This window comes from Leptodactylus fuscus, unplaced genomic scaffold, assembly GCF_031893055.1.
Source record: "Leptodactylus fuscus isolate aLepFus1 unplaced genomic scaffold, aLepFus1.hap2 HAP2_SCAFFOLD_321, whole genome shotgun sequence".
NCBI lineage: Eukaryota > Metazoa > Chordata > Amphibia > Anura > Leptodactylidae > Leptodactylus > Leptodactylus fuscus.
Window position 1 is genome coordinate 89,582 of NW_027440344.1, and position 14,851 is coordinate 104,432.

The 14,851-nt window shown below is 46.0% G+C and overlaps 2 protein-coding genes across 3 annotated transcripts; one reads left to right on the plus strand and one right to left on the minus strand.

Annotated features, from left to right (window-relative positions):
* Positions 1–323: 323 nt before the first annotated feature.
* On the plus strand, positions 324–5,013 carry LOC142187922 (BLOC-1-related complex subunit 6-like). 2 transcript variants are annotated; one of them, XM_075261731.1, is made up of 4 exons: positions 324–477; positions 1,740–1,894; positions 1,978–2,061; positions 4,830–5,013. In XM_075261731.1, exons 1-4 carry the CDS (start codon positions 423–425, stop codon positions 4,953–4,955), a joined length of 420 nt encoding a protein of 139 aa, XP_075117832.1. In that variant the 5' UTR covers positions 324–422; the 3' UTR covers positions 4,956–5,013. The 2 variants fall into 2 exon arrangements, with proteins under 2 accessions (XP_075117832.1, XP_075117833.1); XM_075261732.1 differs by having other exon boundaries at positions 326–471.
* Positions 5,014–5,368: 355 nt separating this feature from the next.
* LOC142187920 (putative protein BRICK1-A) lies at positions 5,369–10,546 on the minus strand. The gene is made up of 3 exons (XM_075261729.1): positions 10,381–10,546; positions 8,901–8,983; positions 5,369–5,717 (listed from the first exon to the last, which is right to left on the minus strand). The coding sequence occupies exons 1-3, from the start codon at positions 10,496–10,498 to the stop codon at positions 5,691–5,693; spliced, it is 228 nt and encodes a 75-aa protein (XP_075117830.1). The 5' UTR covers positions 10,499–10,546; the 3' UTR covers positions 5,369–5,690.
* Between the last annotated feature and the right edge of the window lie 4,305 nt (positions 10,547–14,851).

Genomic DNA, 14,851 nt, shown 5'->3' on the forward strand with positions numbered 1-14,851 from the left:
TCAGACCCTAAAAGATGTCCCGGGATCTACTGCGGTGCGATAGGATGAATTCTATGTAAGATGTAACTGACCCACAGCCACTGACTATGATATAAGGGTCAGTACACACAGTCTGTATATATATATATATATAACTGTATTTGGGTGGGTTTCATGTTCTGTCACGTGATGCAGTGTACGCCCCACCCCCTCCTGTAACCGGATACAATGTAACAAGCAGAGAACTTCACTTCAGTACAGGCTCCTCCCATTTCCCCGCCCCATAGAAACTTCTCTACAGCTGATTGGTTGAGCGCCGGGTGAGTTCTGTTGGTGGGCGGGACCTGCAGTGATTGACAGCTCGCCCAGCTCCGGCCTCTTTGTGAGGAAGAGGCGGCTCCGGTACCGGGATGTGAGGCCGAGACCGCCCGGGAGAACGGAGCATGGAGGGCGCGGTCAGGAAGAGCTCCAAGGCCGGCCCGGAGCGGGAGAGTGAGTGTCCCGGGGCCTGTACTGGATATACTCACACCCCTATATAAGGGATCGGGGTGTAATATGCTGCAGCCTCAGTATTAGGGATCATCGGGGTGTAATATGCTGCAGCCTCTGTATTAGGGATCATCGGGGTGTAATATGCTGCAGCCTCAGTATTAGGGATCATCGGGGTGTGATATGCTGCAGCCTCTGTATTAGGGATCATCAGGGTGTAATATGCTACAGCCACTGTATTAGGGATCATCGGGGTGTAATATGCTGCAGCCTCAGTATTAGGGATCATCAGGGTGTAATATGCTGCAGCCTCTGTATTAGGGATCATCGGGGTGTGATATGCTGCAGCCTCAGTATTAGGGATCATCGGGGTGTAATATGCTACAGCCTCTGTATTAGGGATCATCGGGGTGTGATATGCTGCAGCCTCTGTATTAGGGATCATCGGGGTGTGATATGCTGCAGCCTCTGTATTAGGGATCATCGGGGTGTGATATGCTGCAGCCTCAGTATTAGGGATCATCGGGGTGTAATATGCTGCAGCCTCTGTATTAGGGATCATCAGGGTATGATATGCTGCAGCTTCAGTATTAGGGATCATCGGGGTGTAATATGCTGCAGCCTCTGTATTAGGGATCATCGGGGTGTAATATGCTGCAGCCTCTGTATTAGGGATCATCGGGGTGTAATATGCTGCAGCCTCTGTATTAGGGATCATCGGGGTGTAATATGCTGCAGCCTCTGTATTAGGGATCATCGGGGTGTAATATGCTGCAGCCTCTGTATTAGGGATCATCGGGGTGTAATATGCTGCAGCCTCTGTATTAGGGATCATCGGGGTGTAATATGCTGCAGCCTCAGTATTAGGGATCACTGGGTGTAATATGCTACAGTGTCAGACTATTCTGTAGTTCCCATTTGATAATCTGCCCCTGTCATTCTCTGTTACTGCTCAGGGTGCTGTGTATTCAGATTAGCAGGAGGGGGCGCTCACGAGCAAGTAATAAAGAGGAAACTAATTCTATTAAAGCCCCCCCCCCCCCCCCCCCCCCCCCGAGCTGTGGAAACACTACAAGTCCCAGCACAACCTGCCAACATTAGTGCCCGAGTGGCTACTGTACTGTATGTGGGGGCTCCGCCGGCCAGTAACATCTCCATATACCTGGTAGCAGAGACAGATTGAGCCCCCCCCCCCCCACACACACACACACACACCAGTCTTATCCTGCTCGGCCGTTGACGTTTCCATTATTGATTTTCCGTCCTTGTAGCCGACGCCAATGTCCGCCATCATGCGCTGCAGAGAAGTAAAGCCGACATCCCACCCATCGACCTGGAGGTCCTGAAGGACTTGGAGATCGTCACGCAAGAAGTTGCACTAAAAGTCGATCAGATGATGAAAAGTTTGAGCGGCACAATCCAGAATGTAAGAACCTCCTGGACCCCAAATCCCCCCAATATCACTGCTCAGAGCGGAATATGACCCCCAAATGTCACGTTTCATCCTAGATGACAGCGCTGAGCGTAGGCTACATCCAGACGTACCGAGACTCCGTAGACAGTCTAGGAGAGTCTGTGGACATGAGCATCAAAGTAAGTGACACCCGGAGATCCTGTATTATACTCCAGAGCTGCGCTCACTATTCTGCTGGTACAGACACTGTGTACATACATTGCATTACTTATCCTGTATTATACTCCAGAGCTGCGCTCACTATTCTGCTGGTACAGTCACTGTGTACATACATTACATTACTTATCCTGTATTATACTCCAGAGCTGCGCTCACTATTCTGCTGGTACAGTCACTGTGTACATACATTGCATTACTTATCCTGTATTATACTCCAGAGCTGCGCTCACTATTCTGCTGGTACAGTCACTGTGTACATACATTACATTACTTATCCTGTATTATACTCCAGAGCTGCGCTCACTATTCTGCTGGTGAGGTCGCTGTGTACATACATCACATTACTTATCCTGTATTATACTCCAGAGCTGCGCTCACTATTCTGCTGGTACAGTCACTGTGTACATACATTACATTACTTATCCTGTATTATACTCCAGAGCTGCGCTCACTATTCTGCTGGTACAGTCACTGTGTACATACATTACATTACTTATCCTGTATTATACTCCAGAGCTGCGCTCACTATTCTGCTGGTGCAGTCACTGTGTACATACATTACTTATCCTGTATTATACTTCAGAGCTGCGCTCACTATTCTGCTGGTACAGTCACTGTGTACATACATTACATTACTTATCCTGTATTATACTCCAGAGCTGTGCTCACTATACTGCTGGTGCAGTCACTGTGTACATACATTACATTACTTATCCTGTATTATACTCCAGAGCTGCGCTCACTATTCTGCTGGTACAGTCACTGTGTACATACATTACATTACTTATCCTGTATTATACTCCAGAGCTGCGCTCACTATTCTGCCGGTGCAGTCACTGTGTACATACATTACATTACTTATCCTGTATTATACTCCAGAGCTGCGCTCACTATTCTGCCGGTACAGTCACTGTGTACATACATTACATTACTTATCCTGTATTATACTTCAGAGCTGCGCTCACTATTCTGCCGGTACAGTCACTGTGTACATACATTACATTACTTATCCTGTATTATACTCCAGAGCTGCGCTCACTATTCTGCTGGTACAGTCACTGTGTACATACATTACATTACTTATCCTGTATTATACTTCAGAGCTGCGCTCACTATTCTGCTGGTACAGTCACTGTGTACATACATTACATTACTTATCCTGTATTATACTCCAGAGCTGCGCTCACTATTCTGCTGGTACAGTCACTGTGTACATACATTACATTACTTATCCTGTATTATACTCCAGAGCTGCGCTCACTATTCTGCCGGTGCAGTCACTGTGTACATACATTACATTACTTATCCTGTATTATACTCCAGAGCTGCGCTCACTATTCTGCCGGTACAGTCACTGTGTACATACATTACATTACTTATCCTGTATTATACTTCAGAGCTGCGCTCACTATTCTGCCGGTACAGTCACTGTGTACATACATTACATTACTTATCCTGTATTATACCCCGGAGCTGTGCTCACTATTCTGCTGGTACAGTCACTGTGTACATACATTACATTACTTATCCTGTATTATACTTCAGAGCTGCGCTCACTATTCTGCTGGTACAGTCACTGTGTACATACATTACATTACTTATCCTGTATTATACTCCAGAGCTGCGCTCACTATTCTGCCGGTGCAGTCACTGTGTACCTACATTACATTACTTATCCTGTATTATACCCCAGAGCTGCGCTCACTATTCTGCCGGTACAGTCACTGTGTACATACATTACATTACTTATCCTGTATTATACTCCAGAGCTGCGCTCACTATTCTGCTGGTGCAGTCACTGTGTACATACATCACATTACTTATCCTGTATTATACTCCAGAGCTGCGCTCACTATTCTGCTGGTACAGTCACTGTGTACATACATTACATTACTTATCCTGTATTATACTCCAGAGCTGCGCTCACTATTCTGCTGGTACAGTCACTGTGTACATACATTACATTACTTATCCTGTATTATACTCCAGAGCTGCGCTCACTATTCTGCTGGTGCAGTCACTGTGTACATACATTACTTATCCTGTATTATACTTCAGAGCTGCGCTCACTATTCTGCTGGTACAGTCACTGTGTACATACATTACATTACTTATCCTGTATTATACTCCAGAGCTGTGCTCACTATACTGCTGGTGCAGTCACTGTGTACATACATTACATTACTTATCCTGTATTATACTCCAGAGCTGCGCTCACTATTCTGCTGGTACAGTCACTGTGTACATACATTACATTACTTATCCTGTATTATACTCCAGAGCTGCGCTCACTATTCTGCCGGTGCAGTCACTGTGTACATACATTACATTACTTATCCTGTATTATACTCCAGAGCTGCGCTCACTATTCTGCCGGTACAGTCACTGTGTACATACATTACATTACTTATCCTGTATTATACTTCAGAGCTGCGCTCACTATTCTGCCGGTACAGTCACTGTGTACATACATTACATTACTTATCCTGTATTATACTCCAGAGCTGCGCTCACTATTCTGCTGGTACAGTCACTGTGTACATACATTACATTACTTATCCTGTATTATACTCCAGAGCTGCGCTCACTATTCTGCTGGTGCAGTCACTGTGTACATACATTACATGACTTCTCCTGTATTATACTCCAGAGCTGCGCTCACTATTCTGCCCTGGTGAGGTTCGGGGTCGCTCCGCAGTGTACTGATCCGTGTTCCTTCTCTCCGCAGGGTATGTACACCTTGATGGCGCGTTGCGAGGAGCTGGATCGGTCCATGCAGCCCATTCACGCTTTGGCCAAGCAGATCCGGGAGATTAAGCGCACTCTGGAGATGTTTGAGACTTTATGTAAATAGTTAATTATTGATGACGAGTTTGGATTCTATTTTTAATAAATGTATTAATTGGCCAAAAGACTAAAGAGAGTCCTGATTGGTCGGTAGATAAGTGGGCGGGGATTCTGTGCCAGTTCTCCATAGATATTACCTGCGCTGCTTCTTGTCCACTAGGGGGCCTCACTTTATTGCATTCAGAAAGGTTGTTAGTTCCTATTAGGCCCTGCCCTCTTGTAATTATACTGCTTTGGTCACATGATGTCTCCTCCCGCCCCTCCCTATGATGTAATACTTTGGCTGTTCCTCTTCCCGTTTTGTGAATAGAATGCCAGACTGACACAGCCCTAGGCCAGGGTGGACCGCACCCACACGGAGGCCAGACTCTCAGTATCGGTTGTCACTCGGCGCCGGCCCTTTAAGACAGGACAACAATGTAACCGCTTCTGTTTATTTTCATCACAGTTTAAAGTTACAGAAACATTGATACAAAAGAAAAAGTAACAATTAGGAAAGTGACATCATCATTGGCACCGCGACCCGATCCTGCGCGGCCCGCAACATGGCCGCCATCCAGAGGAGGAATTGTGCATGGCATGGCTGCTGACGACCAATAAAGTTCAGTGAAGAATAAAATAAAAGGAATGATCAGGAGATGGCGCTGTAACTGCAGTGAGATCAGATGAAGGGGGAGGAGTCCATAGCCGAGATCTGTATATATATATATATATATAAAATATCTGCCGCGGGGGAGGGGCTCTAGGTCAGCGTCTCTCCTTTGGTGACCTATAAAAACAAAACGGAAGACGGATTAGTGACGACCCGCGGGGGCGGCCAATCAAACGCCAGAACACGAGAAAAGCACAGGGGACACTCGGCCAATCCAAAGCCTGGCGCATGCAGATGACCCCGCCTCCCGCAGCCACAGAGCAGCACACACCAGCATGGCGGTTGTCAGACACAGAAATATGCAAATACCTTCTCAGGTGTGGGAGGGGCCTAGTGGTGTTCATCCTGCGCCGCCTGGTTCATGAATAGAATGCCAGAACTACAGTAAAGACTGACACACGGAGAAATAGGAAAGGGGGAGCAAGTGGAGGAGGAGGTCACTGCATGAAAGCACAGATTGACATGCCATTCAGGGGCTATAGAAAGCTGGGTGGGAACTCCAATATGATGGGTGTGACCCCAAAACTCGGACTGTACAGGGTGTTCCCCCAGTCTGATTATGGGCGGGGCCTGTACTGACCCGGAGGATGAAGGGGGTGCAGCAGGGGAGCGATGAGCTGCCGTTCCCTCTAGAGCTGCGCTCCTGGCCTTAGAGGGGGTGGAGCCCTAAACCAGGATCGGAGGGGGTGGAGCCCTAAACCAGGATCGGAGGGGGTGGAGCCCTAAACCAGGATCGGAGGGGGGGGGGGGGTCAGATTTTTGGATGAAGCAGTCGCCGGTGAGGATCTTCGGGTTCCCCTCTATGACCAGGGCCCCTCCCTCCCGGGGTCTATGGGGTTCCCTCCAGTCTCCATGGTGACAGACTACAAACGCCGCGGTCTACAGGAAACAGCGTAGCACCAGGCTGCAGGGTCAGACTACACAGAGGTGGCGGTCTGTAACCATGGAGACACATTGCTTTACACAGAAGCTGCGGACACAAAACGGCAGGAGATGGTTCAGCCTGACAACTGACAACGCGTCTTCACCTCTTTCACATGCAGCGGAGTCAGGACTCGCAACACTCTATAATAAGAAGAGGCAATAAGCACATTGGATGTAAAAGCGCTTTATTATAATCACCTCAAACAGACCGAAACCTCCAGCCCCGCCGCAGATCAGCCAACAGCAGCCGCTGACCGTCACCCAGTGTAAGAGCAGCAACATAAGATGATGGAGGCGTCCGCGACATGCTGGGAGTAATACAGCCCGGCAGTCATAGAGAGACGTGCAGAGGAGCCGTCACAGCCGCTTGCTGATGGTTTCCCGGCCAGTAAATGATTGTTAAACAGCAAAAATAAGCAGAAAGTCCTGGCGGGTCCTGGGGATTGTAGGGCCGACATTCACCTATCAAAGCTGCCTACTACAGCATGCTGATGGTTTCCAGGTCATCAAACAACCAAAACACCTGCGTAGGCACAGGTCTGCAGAATTCAGGATGCAAGGAACAGATTCCAAAATACATGTGGGTTGTGCAGACCCCGGAACGGGAGGGGGGCGGAGGGAACACGAAATATGTAAAGATTGTATTTCTATAAAACTCCGTGAATGACACCCCTGCTGATTTAAAGGGCCGGTACGGAGAGAACATTTATGTGCGGACATCCCCTCCCCCCCACGTCCTCTTCCAGATACTTAAGCTGCAGCGGGTCCGTCAGGATCAGATCTCCTGTCCGGCGCCCTGAACCTGCTAATCTTATAGAATATATAGGGGGCGCCATTTCCATCCACTGTGCCGTCACATAAAGGGTTAATATCAAGCAAATCTAAAACCCAACACAACAAAGAAGAGCAAAAAAATAACAAGTCCAAACTGAGAGCGAAGAGGAAGAAGAGGAGGAAGAGACCATGCGAGGCAGCGGGGAGGGGGGGGCTCATGCAGCACAACAGTTATTCTGCGGGTCACCACCATTCCAGAGGGCGGCAGAGAGTCAAAACAAAGAACAAAAAGAAAAATGAATGTGAGAATCAGAGCAACAGCCGAACGCAACAACGTGTCCACAGAACGCAGCGCGAGCAACAGTCAGACTCACACATCTCATCATAGTGACATCACTGTGTGTATTATCCTGTACTGTGACATCACTGTGTGTATTATCCTGTACTGTGACATCACTGTGTGTATTATCCTGTACTGTGACATCACTGTGTGTATTATCTCTGTACTGTGACATCACTGTGTGTATTATCCTGTACTGTGACATCGATCACTGTGTGTATTATCTCTGTACTGTGACATCACTGTGTGTATTATCCTGTACTGTGACATCACTGTGTGTATTATCTCTGTACTGTGACATCACTGTGTGCATTATCTCTGTACTGTGACATCACTGTGTGTATTATCCCTGTACTGTGACATCACTGTGTGTATTATCCTGTACTGTGACATCACTGTGTGTATTATCTCTGTACTGTGACATCACTGTGTGTATTATCCTGTACTGTGACATCACTGTGTGTATTATCTCTGTACTGTGACATCACTGTGTGTATTATCCTGTACTGTGACATCACTGTGTGTATTATCCTGTACTGTGACATCACTGTGTGTATTATCCTGTACTGTGACATCACTGTGTGTATTATCCTGTACTGTGACATCACTGTGTGTATTATCCTGTACTGTGACATCACTGTGTGTATTATCCCTGTACTGTGACATCACTGTGTGTATTATCCTGTACTGTGACATCACTGTGTGTATTATCCTGTACTGTGACATCACTGTGTGTATTATCCTGTACTGTGACATCACTGTGTGTATTATCTCTGTACTGTGACATCACTGTGTGTATTATCCTGTACTGTGACATCACTGTGTGTATAGTATATAGTTACTCCCCTGTTACTATTTAGGGGTCCAGTGACGTCGTGTCTTGTTTCGCTGACATTACAATGACATCACTGGATTGCAGACGTTCTGTACCAGTAGGACAGGGGTGTAACATGAGGCTCCGGGGCCCTAATGCAGAATCTGCCCCCCCATGTAATATACGGCTGATCTCGCTCCTTCTGGGCCTCCTCGGGCCCCTGGGCCGGGTTTTGTCGCCCCCTCGGCACCTGATCAGTGACTCCCCCATAGAACCCCCCAAGTATTAGAAGTAAATATTATCCCGGCCCGGTGATACAATGTTACACATCTCGGCGGCGGCGATCACACGTACACCATGCATAGATTCTCACGTCTTGGACATGCAGAACATACGCAGGGGGCGCTGTGATAGGGGGAGGTATCGGGGAGGGGGTTACAGGACGTACCCGCGCCTCAATGTACTCGATCCGTCTCTCCAGCGCCGTCAGCTTCTCGTTCAATGTCGCCAGTCGTGAGCGGCACGACATGTCTGCAGAGGGGAGAAGAAGGGGTTAAAACCTGCAGATAGACACCCGTATATAATATCCCTGTATATAAGAGGCTCCTCCCCTCCTGAATATAATATCCCTGTATATAAGAGGCTCCTCCCCTCCTGAATATAATATCCCTGTATATAAAAGGCTCCTCCCCTCCTGAATATAATATCCCTGTATATAAGAGGCTCCTCCCCTCCTGTATATAATATCCCTGTATATAAGAGGCTCCTCCCCTCCAGTATATAATATCCCTGTATATATTAGGCTCCTCCCCTCCTGGATATAATATCCCTGTGTATATTAGGCTCCTCCCCTCCTGGATATAATATCCCTGTATATATTAGGCTCCTCCCCTCCTGGATATAATATCCCTGTATATAAGAGGTTCCTCCCCTCCAGTATATAATATTCCTGTATATAAGAGGCTCCTCCCCTCCTGCATATAATATCCCTGTATATAAGAGGCTCCTCCCCTCCCATATATAAGAGGCTCCTCCCCTCCAGTATATAATATCCCTGTATATAAGAGGCTCCTCCCCTCCTGTATATAATATCCCTGTATATAAGAGGCTCCTCCCCTCCTGTATATAAGAGGCTCCTCCCCTCCAGTATATAATATCCCTGTATATAAGAGGCTCCTCCCCTCCTGTATATAATATCCCTGTATATATTATGCTCCTCCCCTCCTGGATATAATATCCCTGTGTATATTAGGCTCCTCCCCTCCAGTATATAATATCCCTGTATATATTAGGCTCCTCCCCTCCTGGATATAATATCCCTGTATATAAGAGGCTCCTCCCCTCCTGTATATAAGAGGCTCCTCCCCCCCAGTATATAATATCCCTGTATATAAGAGGCTCCTCCCCTCCAGTATATAATATCCCTGTATATAAGAGGCTCCTCCCCTCCAGTATATAATATCCCTGTATATAAGAGGCTCCTCCCCTCCAGTATATAATATCCCTGTATATAAGAGGCTCCTCCCCTCCAGTATATAATATCCCTGTATATATTAGGCTCCTCCCCTCCTGGATATAATATCCCTGTATATAAGAGGCTCCTCCCCTCCTGTATATAATATCCCTGTATATATTAGGCTCCTCCCCTCCTGGATATAATATCCCTGTATATAAGAGGCTCCTCCCCTCCAGTATATAATATCCCTGTATATAAGAGGCTCCTCCCCTCCAGTATATAATATCCCTGTATATAAGAGGCTCCTCCCCTCCTGTATATAATATCCCTGTATACATTAGGCTCCTCCCCCCTGTATATAATCTCCCAGTATATATTAGGCTCCTCCCCTCCTGTATACACCAGGTTACATCCTGTATATAATATCCCGATATCTGGCCCCCTCCCCGCCCTCTCATGTCGCGATACCCACCAAACGAGTTGAGGAAGTCGGCGATCTTCTTGATGCTGCTGGTGATCACCTCGATGTACTCCCGGTTGGCCCAGTCCTGATGGATCTCCCTCTGCACCGGGTCCTCTTGGCTGGCCATCTTCCCTTCTCCTCTGTGAACAGCCGGGGAGCCGCAGCGCCACCTGCAGGACGAGATCTCAAAGATATTCGTCACGTCCGAGGCGCCGGCGGCCATTTTAGCTCATGGCAGAGCTGTACTTTAGGCCTCTAGGCGCCATCTTGGTTATGGGCCCAACATCCAAATGACTAGGAAGAGCCTCCATATTAGTATCTGGCAGAGCGAGGAGTCGGATGTGGGCGGGGCTATGTACGGGGGCGCGGAGAGACCAAAATACCGCGGACCGCGCCCAAGTGAGAGAGGAGGAAGAAGAGGAAGTAAAAGGGCCTAGAAGTCACAGCTTGTATCTATACATGAAGGGAGGCGGTATCGCAGCACAGGATTAGATACACTGCTCAGATAGTATCACACAGGATAGGATTAGATACACGGCTCAGTATACAGTATCACACAGGATAGGATTAGATACACGGCTCAGTATACAGTATCACACAGGATAGGATTAGATACACAGCTCAGTATACAGTATCACACAGGATAGGATTAGATACACAGCTCAGTATACAGTATCACACAGGATAGGATTAGATACACAGCTCAGTATACAGTATCACACAGGATAGGATTAGATACACAGCTCAGTATACAGTATCACACAGGATAGGATTAGATACACAGCTCAGTATACAGTATCACACAGGATAGGATTAGATACACAGCTCAGTATACAGTATCACACAGGATAGGATTAGATACACGGCTCAGTATACTGTATCACACAGGATAGGATTAGATACACAGCTCAGTATACAGTATCACACAGGATAGGATTAGATACACAGCTCAGTATACAGTATCACACGGGATAGGATTAGATACACGGCTCAGTATACAGTATCACACGGGATAGGATTAGATACACGGCTCAGTATACTGTATCACACGGGATAGGATTAGATACACGGCTCAGTATACAGTATCACACGGGATAGGATTAGATACACAGCTCAGTATATAGTATCACACAGGATAGGATTAGATACAGCTCAGTATACAGTATCACACAGGATAGGATTAGATACACAGCTCAGTATACAGTATCACACAGGATAGGATTAGATACACAGCTCAGTATACAGTATCACACAGGATAGGATTAGATACACAGCTCAGTATACAGTATCACACAGGATAGGATTAGATACACAGCTCAGTATACAGTATCACACAGGATAGGATTAGATACACAGCTCAGTATACAGTATCACACAGGATAGGATTAGATACACAGCTCAGTATACAGTATCACACAGGATAGGATTAGATACACAGCTCAGTATACAGTATCACACAGGATAGGATTAGATACACGGCTCAGTATACTGTATCACACAGGATAGGATTAGATACACAGCTCAGTATACAGTATCACACAGGATAGGATTAGATACACAGCTCAGTATACAGTATCACACGGGATAGGATTAGATACACGGCTCAGTATACAGTATCACACGGGATAGGATTAGATACACGGCTCAGTATACTGTATCACACGGGATAGGATTAGATACACGGCTCAGTATACAGTATCACACGGGATAGGATTAGATACACAGCTCAGTATATAGTATCACACAGGATAGGATTAGATACAGCTCAGTATACAGTATCACACAGGATAGGATTAGATACACAGCTCAGTATATAGTATCACACAGGATAGGATTAGATACAGCTCAGTATACAGTATCACACAGGATGGGATTAGATACACGGCTCAGTATACAGTATCACACAGGATAGGATTAGATACACAGCTCAGTATACAGTATCACACAGGATAGGATTAGATACACGGCTCAGTATACAGTATCACACAGGATAGGATTAGATACACAGCTCAGTATACAGTATCACACAGGATAGGATTAGATACACAGCTCAGTATACAGTATCACACAGGATAGGATTAGATACACAGCTCAGTATACAGTATCACACAGGATAGGATTAGATACACAGCTCAGTATACAGTATCACACAGGATAGGATTAGATACACGGCTCAGTATACAGTATCACACAGGATAGGATTAGATACACGGCTCAGTATACAGTATCACACAGGATAGGATTAGATACACAGCTCAGTATACAGTATCACACAGGATAGGATTAGATACACGGCTCAGTATACAGTATCACACAGGATAGGATTAGATACACGGCTCAGTATACAGTATCACACAGGATAGGATTAGATACACAGCTCAGTATACAGTATCACACAGGATAGGATTAGATACACAGCTCAGTATACAGTATCACACAGGATAGGATTAGATACACAGCTCAGTATACAGTATCACACAGGATAGGATTAGATACACAGCTCAGTATACAGTATCACACAGGATAGGATTAGATACACGGCTCAGTATACAGTATCACACAGGATAGGATTAGATACACGGCTCAGTATACAGTATCACACAGGATAGGATTAGATACACGGCTCAGTATACTGTATCACACAGGATAGGATTAGATACACAGCTCAGTATACAGTATCACACAGGATAGGATTAGATACACGGCTCAGTATACAGTATCACACAGGATAGGATTAGATACACAGCTCAGTATACAGTATCACACAGGATAGGATTAGATACACAGCTCAGTATACAGTATCACACAGGATAGGATTAGATACACAGCTCAGTATACAGTATCACACAGGATAGGATTAGATACAGCTCAGTATACAGTATCACACGGGATAGGATTAGATACACAGCTCAGTATACAGTATCACACGGGATAGGATTAGATACACAGCTCAGTATACAGTATCACACAGGATAGGATTAGATACACAGCTCTGTATACAGTATCACACAGGATAGGATTAGATACACAGCTCAGTATACAGTATCACACAGGATAGGATTAGATACAGCTCAGTATACAGTATCACACAGGATGGGATTAGATACACAGCTCAGTATACAGTATCACACGGGATAGGATTAGATACACAGCTCAGTATACTGTATCACACGGGATAGGATTAGATACACGGCTCAGTATACAGTATCACACGGGATAGGATTAGATACACGGCTCAGTATACAGTATCACACGGGATAGGATTAGATACACGGCTCAGTATACAGTATCACACGGGATAGGATTAGATACACGGCTCAGTATACAGTATCACACGGGATAGGATTAGATACACGGCTCAGTATACAGTATCACACGGGATAGGATTAGATACACGGCTCAGTATACAGTATCACACGGGATAGGATTAGATACACGGCTCAGTATACAGTATCACACGGGATAGGATTAGATACACCGCTCAGTATACAGTATCACACGGGATAGGATTAGATACACCGCTCAGTATACAGTATCACACGGGATAGGATTAGATACACAGCTCAGTATACAGTATCACACGGGATAGGATTAGATACACAGCTCAGTATACAGTATCACACGGGATAGGATTAGATACACAGCTCAGTATACAGTATCACACGGGATAGGATTAGATACACAGCTCAGTATACAGTATCACACAGGATAGGATTAGATACACAGCTCAGTATACAGTATCACACAGGATAGGATTAGATACACAGCTCAGTATACAGTATCACACAGGATAGGATTAGATACACCGCTCTGTATACAGTATCACACAGGATAGGATTAGATACACAGCTCAGTATACAGTATCACACAGGATAGGATTAGATACACAGCTCAGTATACAGTATCACACAAGAGAGGATTAGATACAGCAGTCACATGACTCCCTTCAGTCTGGATATTTACAAGAAATCTCTTATTTCCTGTTATTTTTCTGTCCATTTTCTGATCCGCATACTCTGGTTTATACTTGGAGGTTTCTTACATATGGTGGCCGCAGGTTTCAGGTCTGTCCATGTTCACACACATTCGATGCTGCTTCGGTTCTTGTGACCAGTCTGGGGGTGCTGATGATGTCATAGCGATGGGAGGAGTCTGAATAAGAGCAGTGCTCCAGGGAGATGAAGGCCCGCCCCCAGTGCACGCACTGCTGCATTGGTATAAGACTTCAGTGTTGATTTTCTCCAAGTCTATGAGTGACATAGCAGAGGCGAGTGGGGTATCGCAGTAATGAGGCAGGGGCGGTTGTAGAAGTTTGGTAACCTAGTGACTCCCATCCACACATTGCAGATATCACGTGCAGCAGAACCGCTGAGGTTTCCTAAACCCTTGTGATTTTGGACATGGCAGCAGGTCAGATCTAGCTACAGCAATGCCGGCGGTTTCCCTATAGGTATAATGGAAGCAGAGAGGAAACCCCTGC

Bases quoted from the DNA above. Each gene is read 5' to 3' on its own strand.
- LOC142187922 (XM_075261731.1), top strand. From the start codon at position 423: ATGGAGGGCGCGGTCAGGAAGAGCTCCAAGGCCGGCCCGGAGCGGGAG. The intron at 478-1,739 runs GTCCCGGGGCCT...CCGTCCTTGTAG, and splicing joins CCCGGAGCGGGAGAGTGAGT to CCGACGCCAATGTCCGCCAT. The intron at 2,062-4,829 runs GTAAGTGACACC...TTCTCTCCGCAG, and splicing joins CTGTGGACATGAGCATCAAA to GGTATGTACACCTTGATGGC.
- LOC142187920 (XM_075261729.1), bottom strand. From the start codon at position 10,498: ATGGCCAGCCAAGAGGACCCGGTGCAGAGGGAGATCCATCAGGACTGG. The intron at 8,984-10,380 runs GTGGGTATCGCG...TCCCCTCTGCAG, and splicing joins CGACTTCCTCAACTCGTTTG to ACATGTCGTGCCGCTCACGA. The intron at 5,718-8,900 runs GTACGTCCTGTA...TTGTTTTTATAG, and splicing joins TCGAGTACATTGAGGCGCGG to GTCACCAAAGGAGAGACGCT.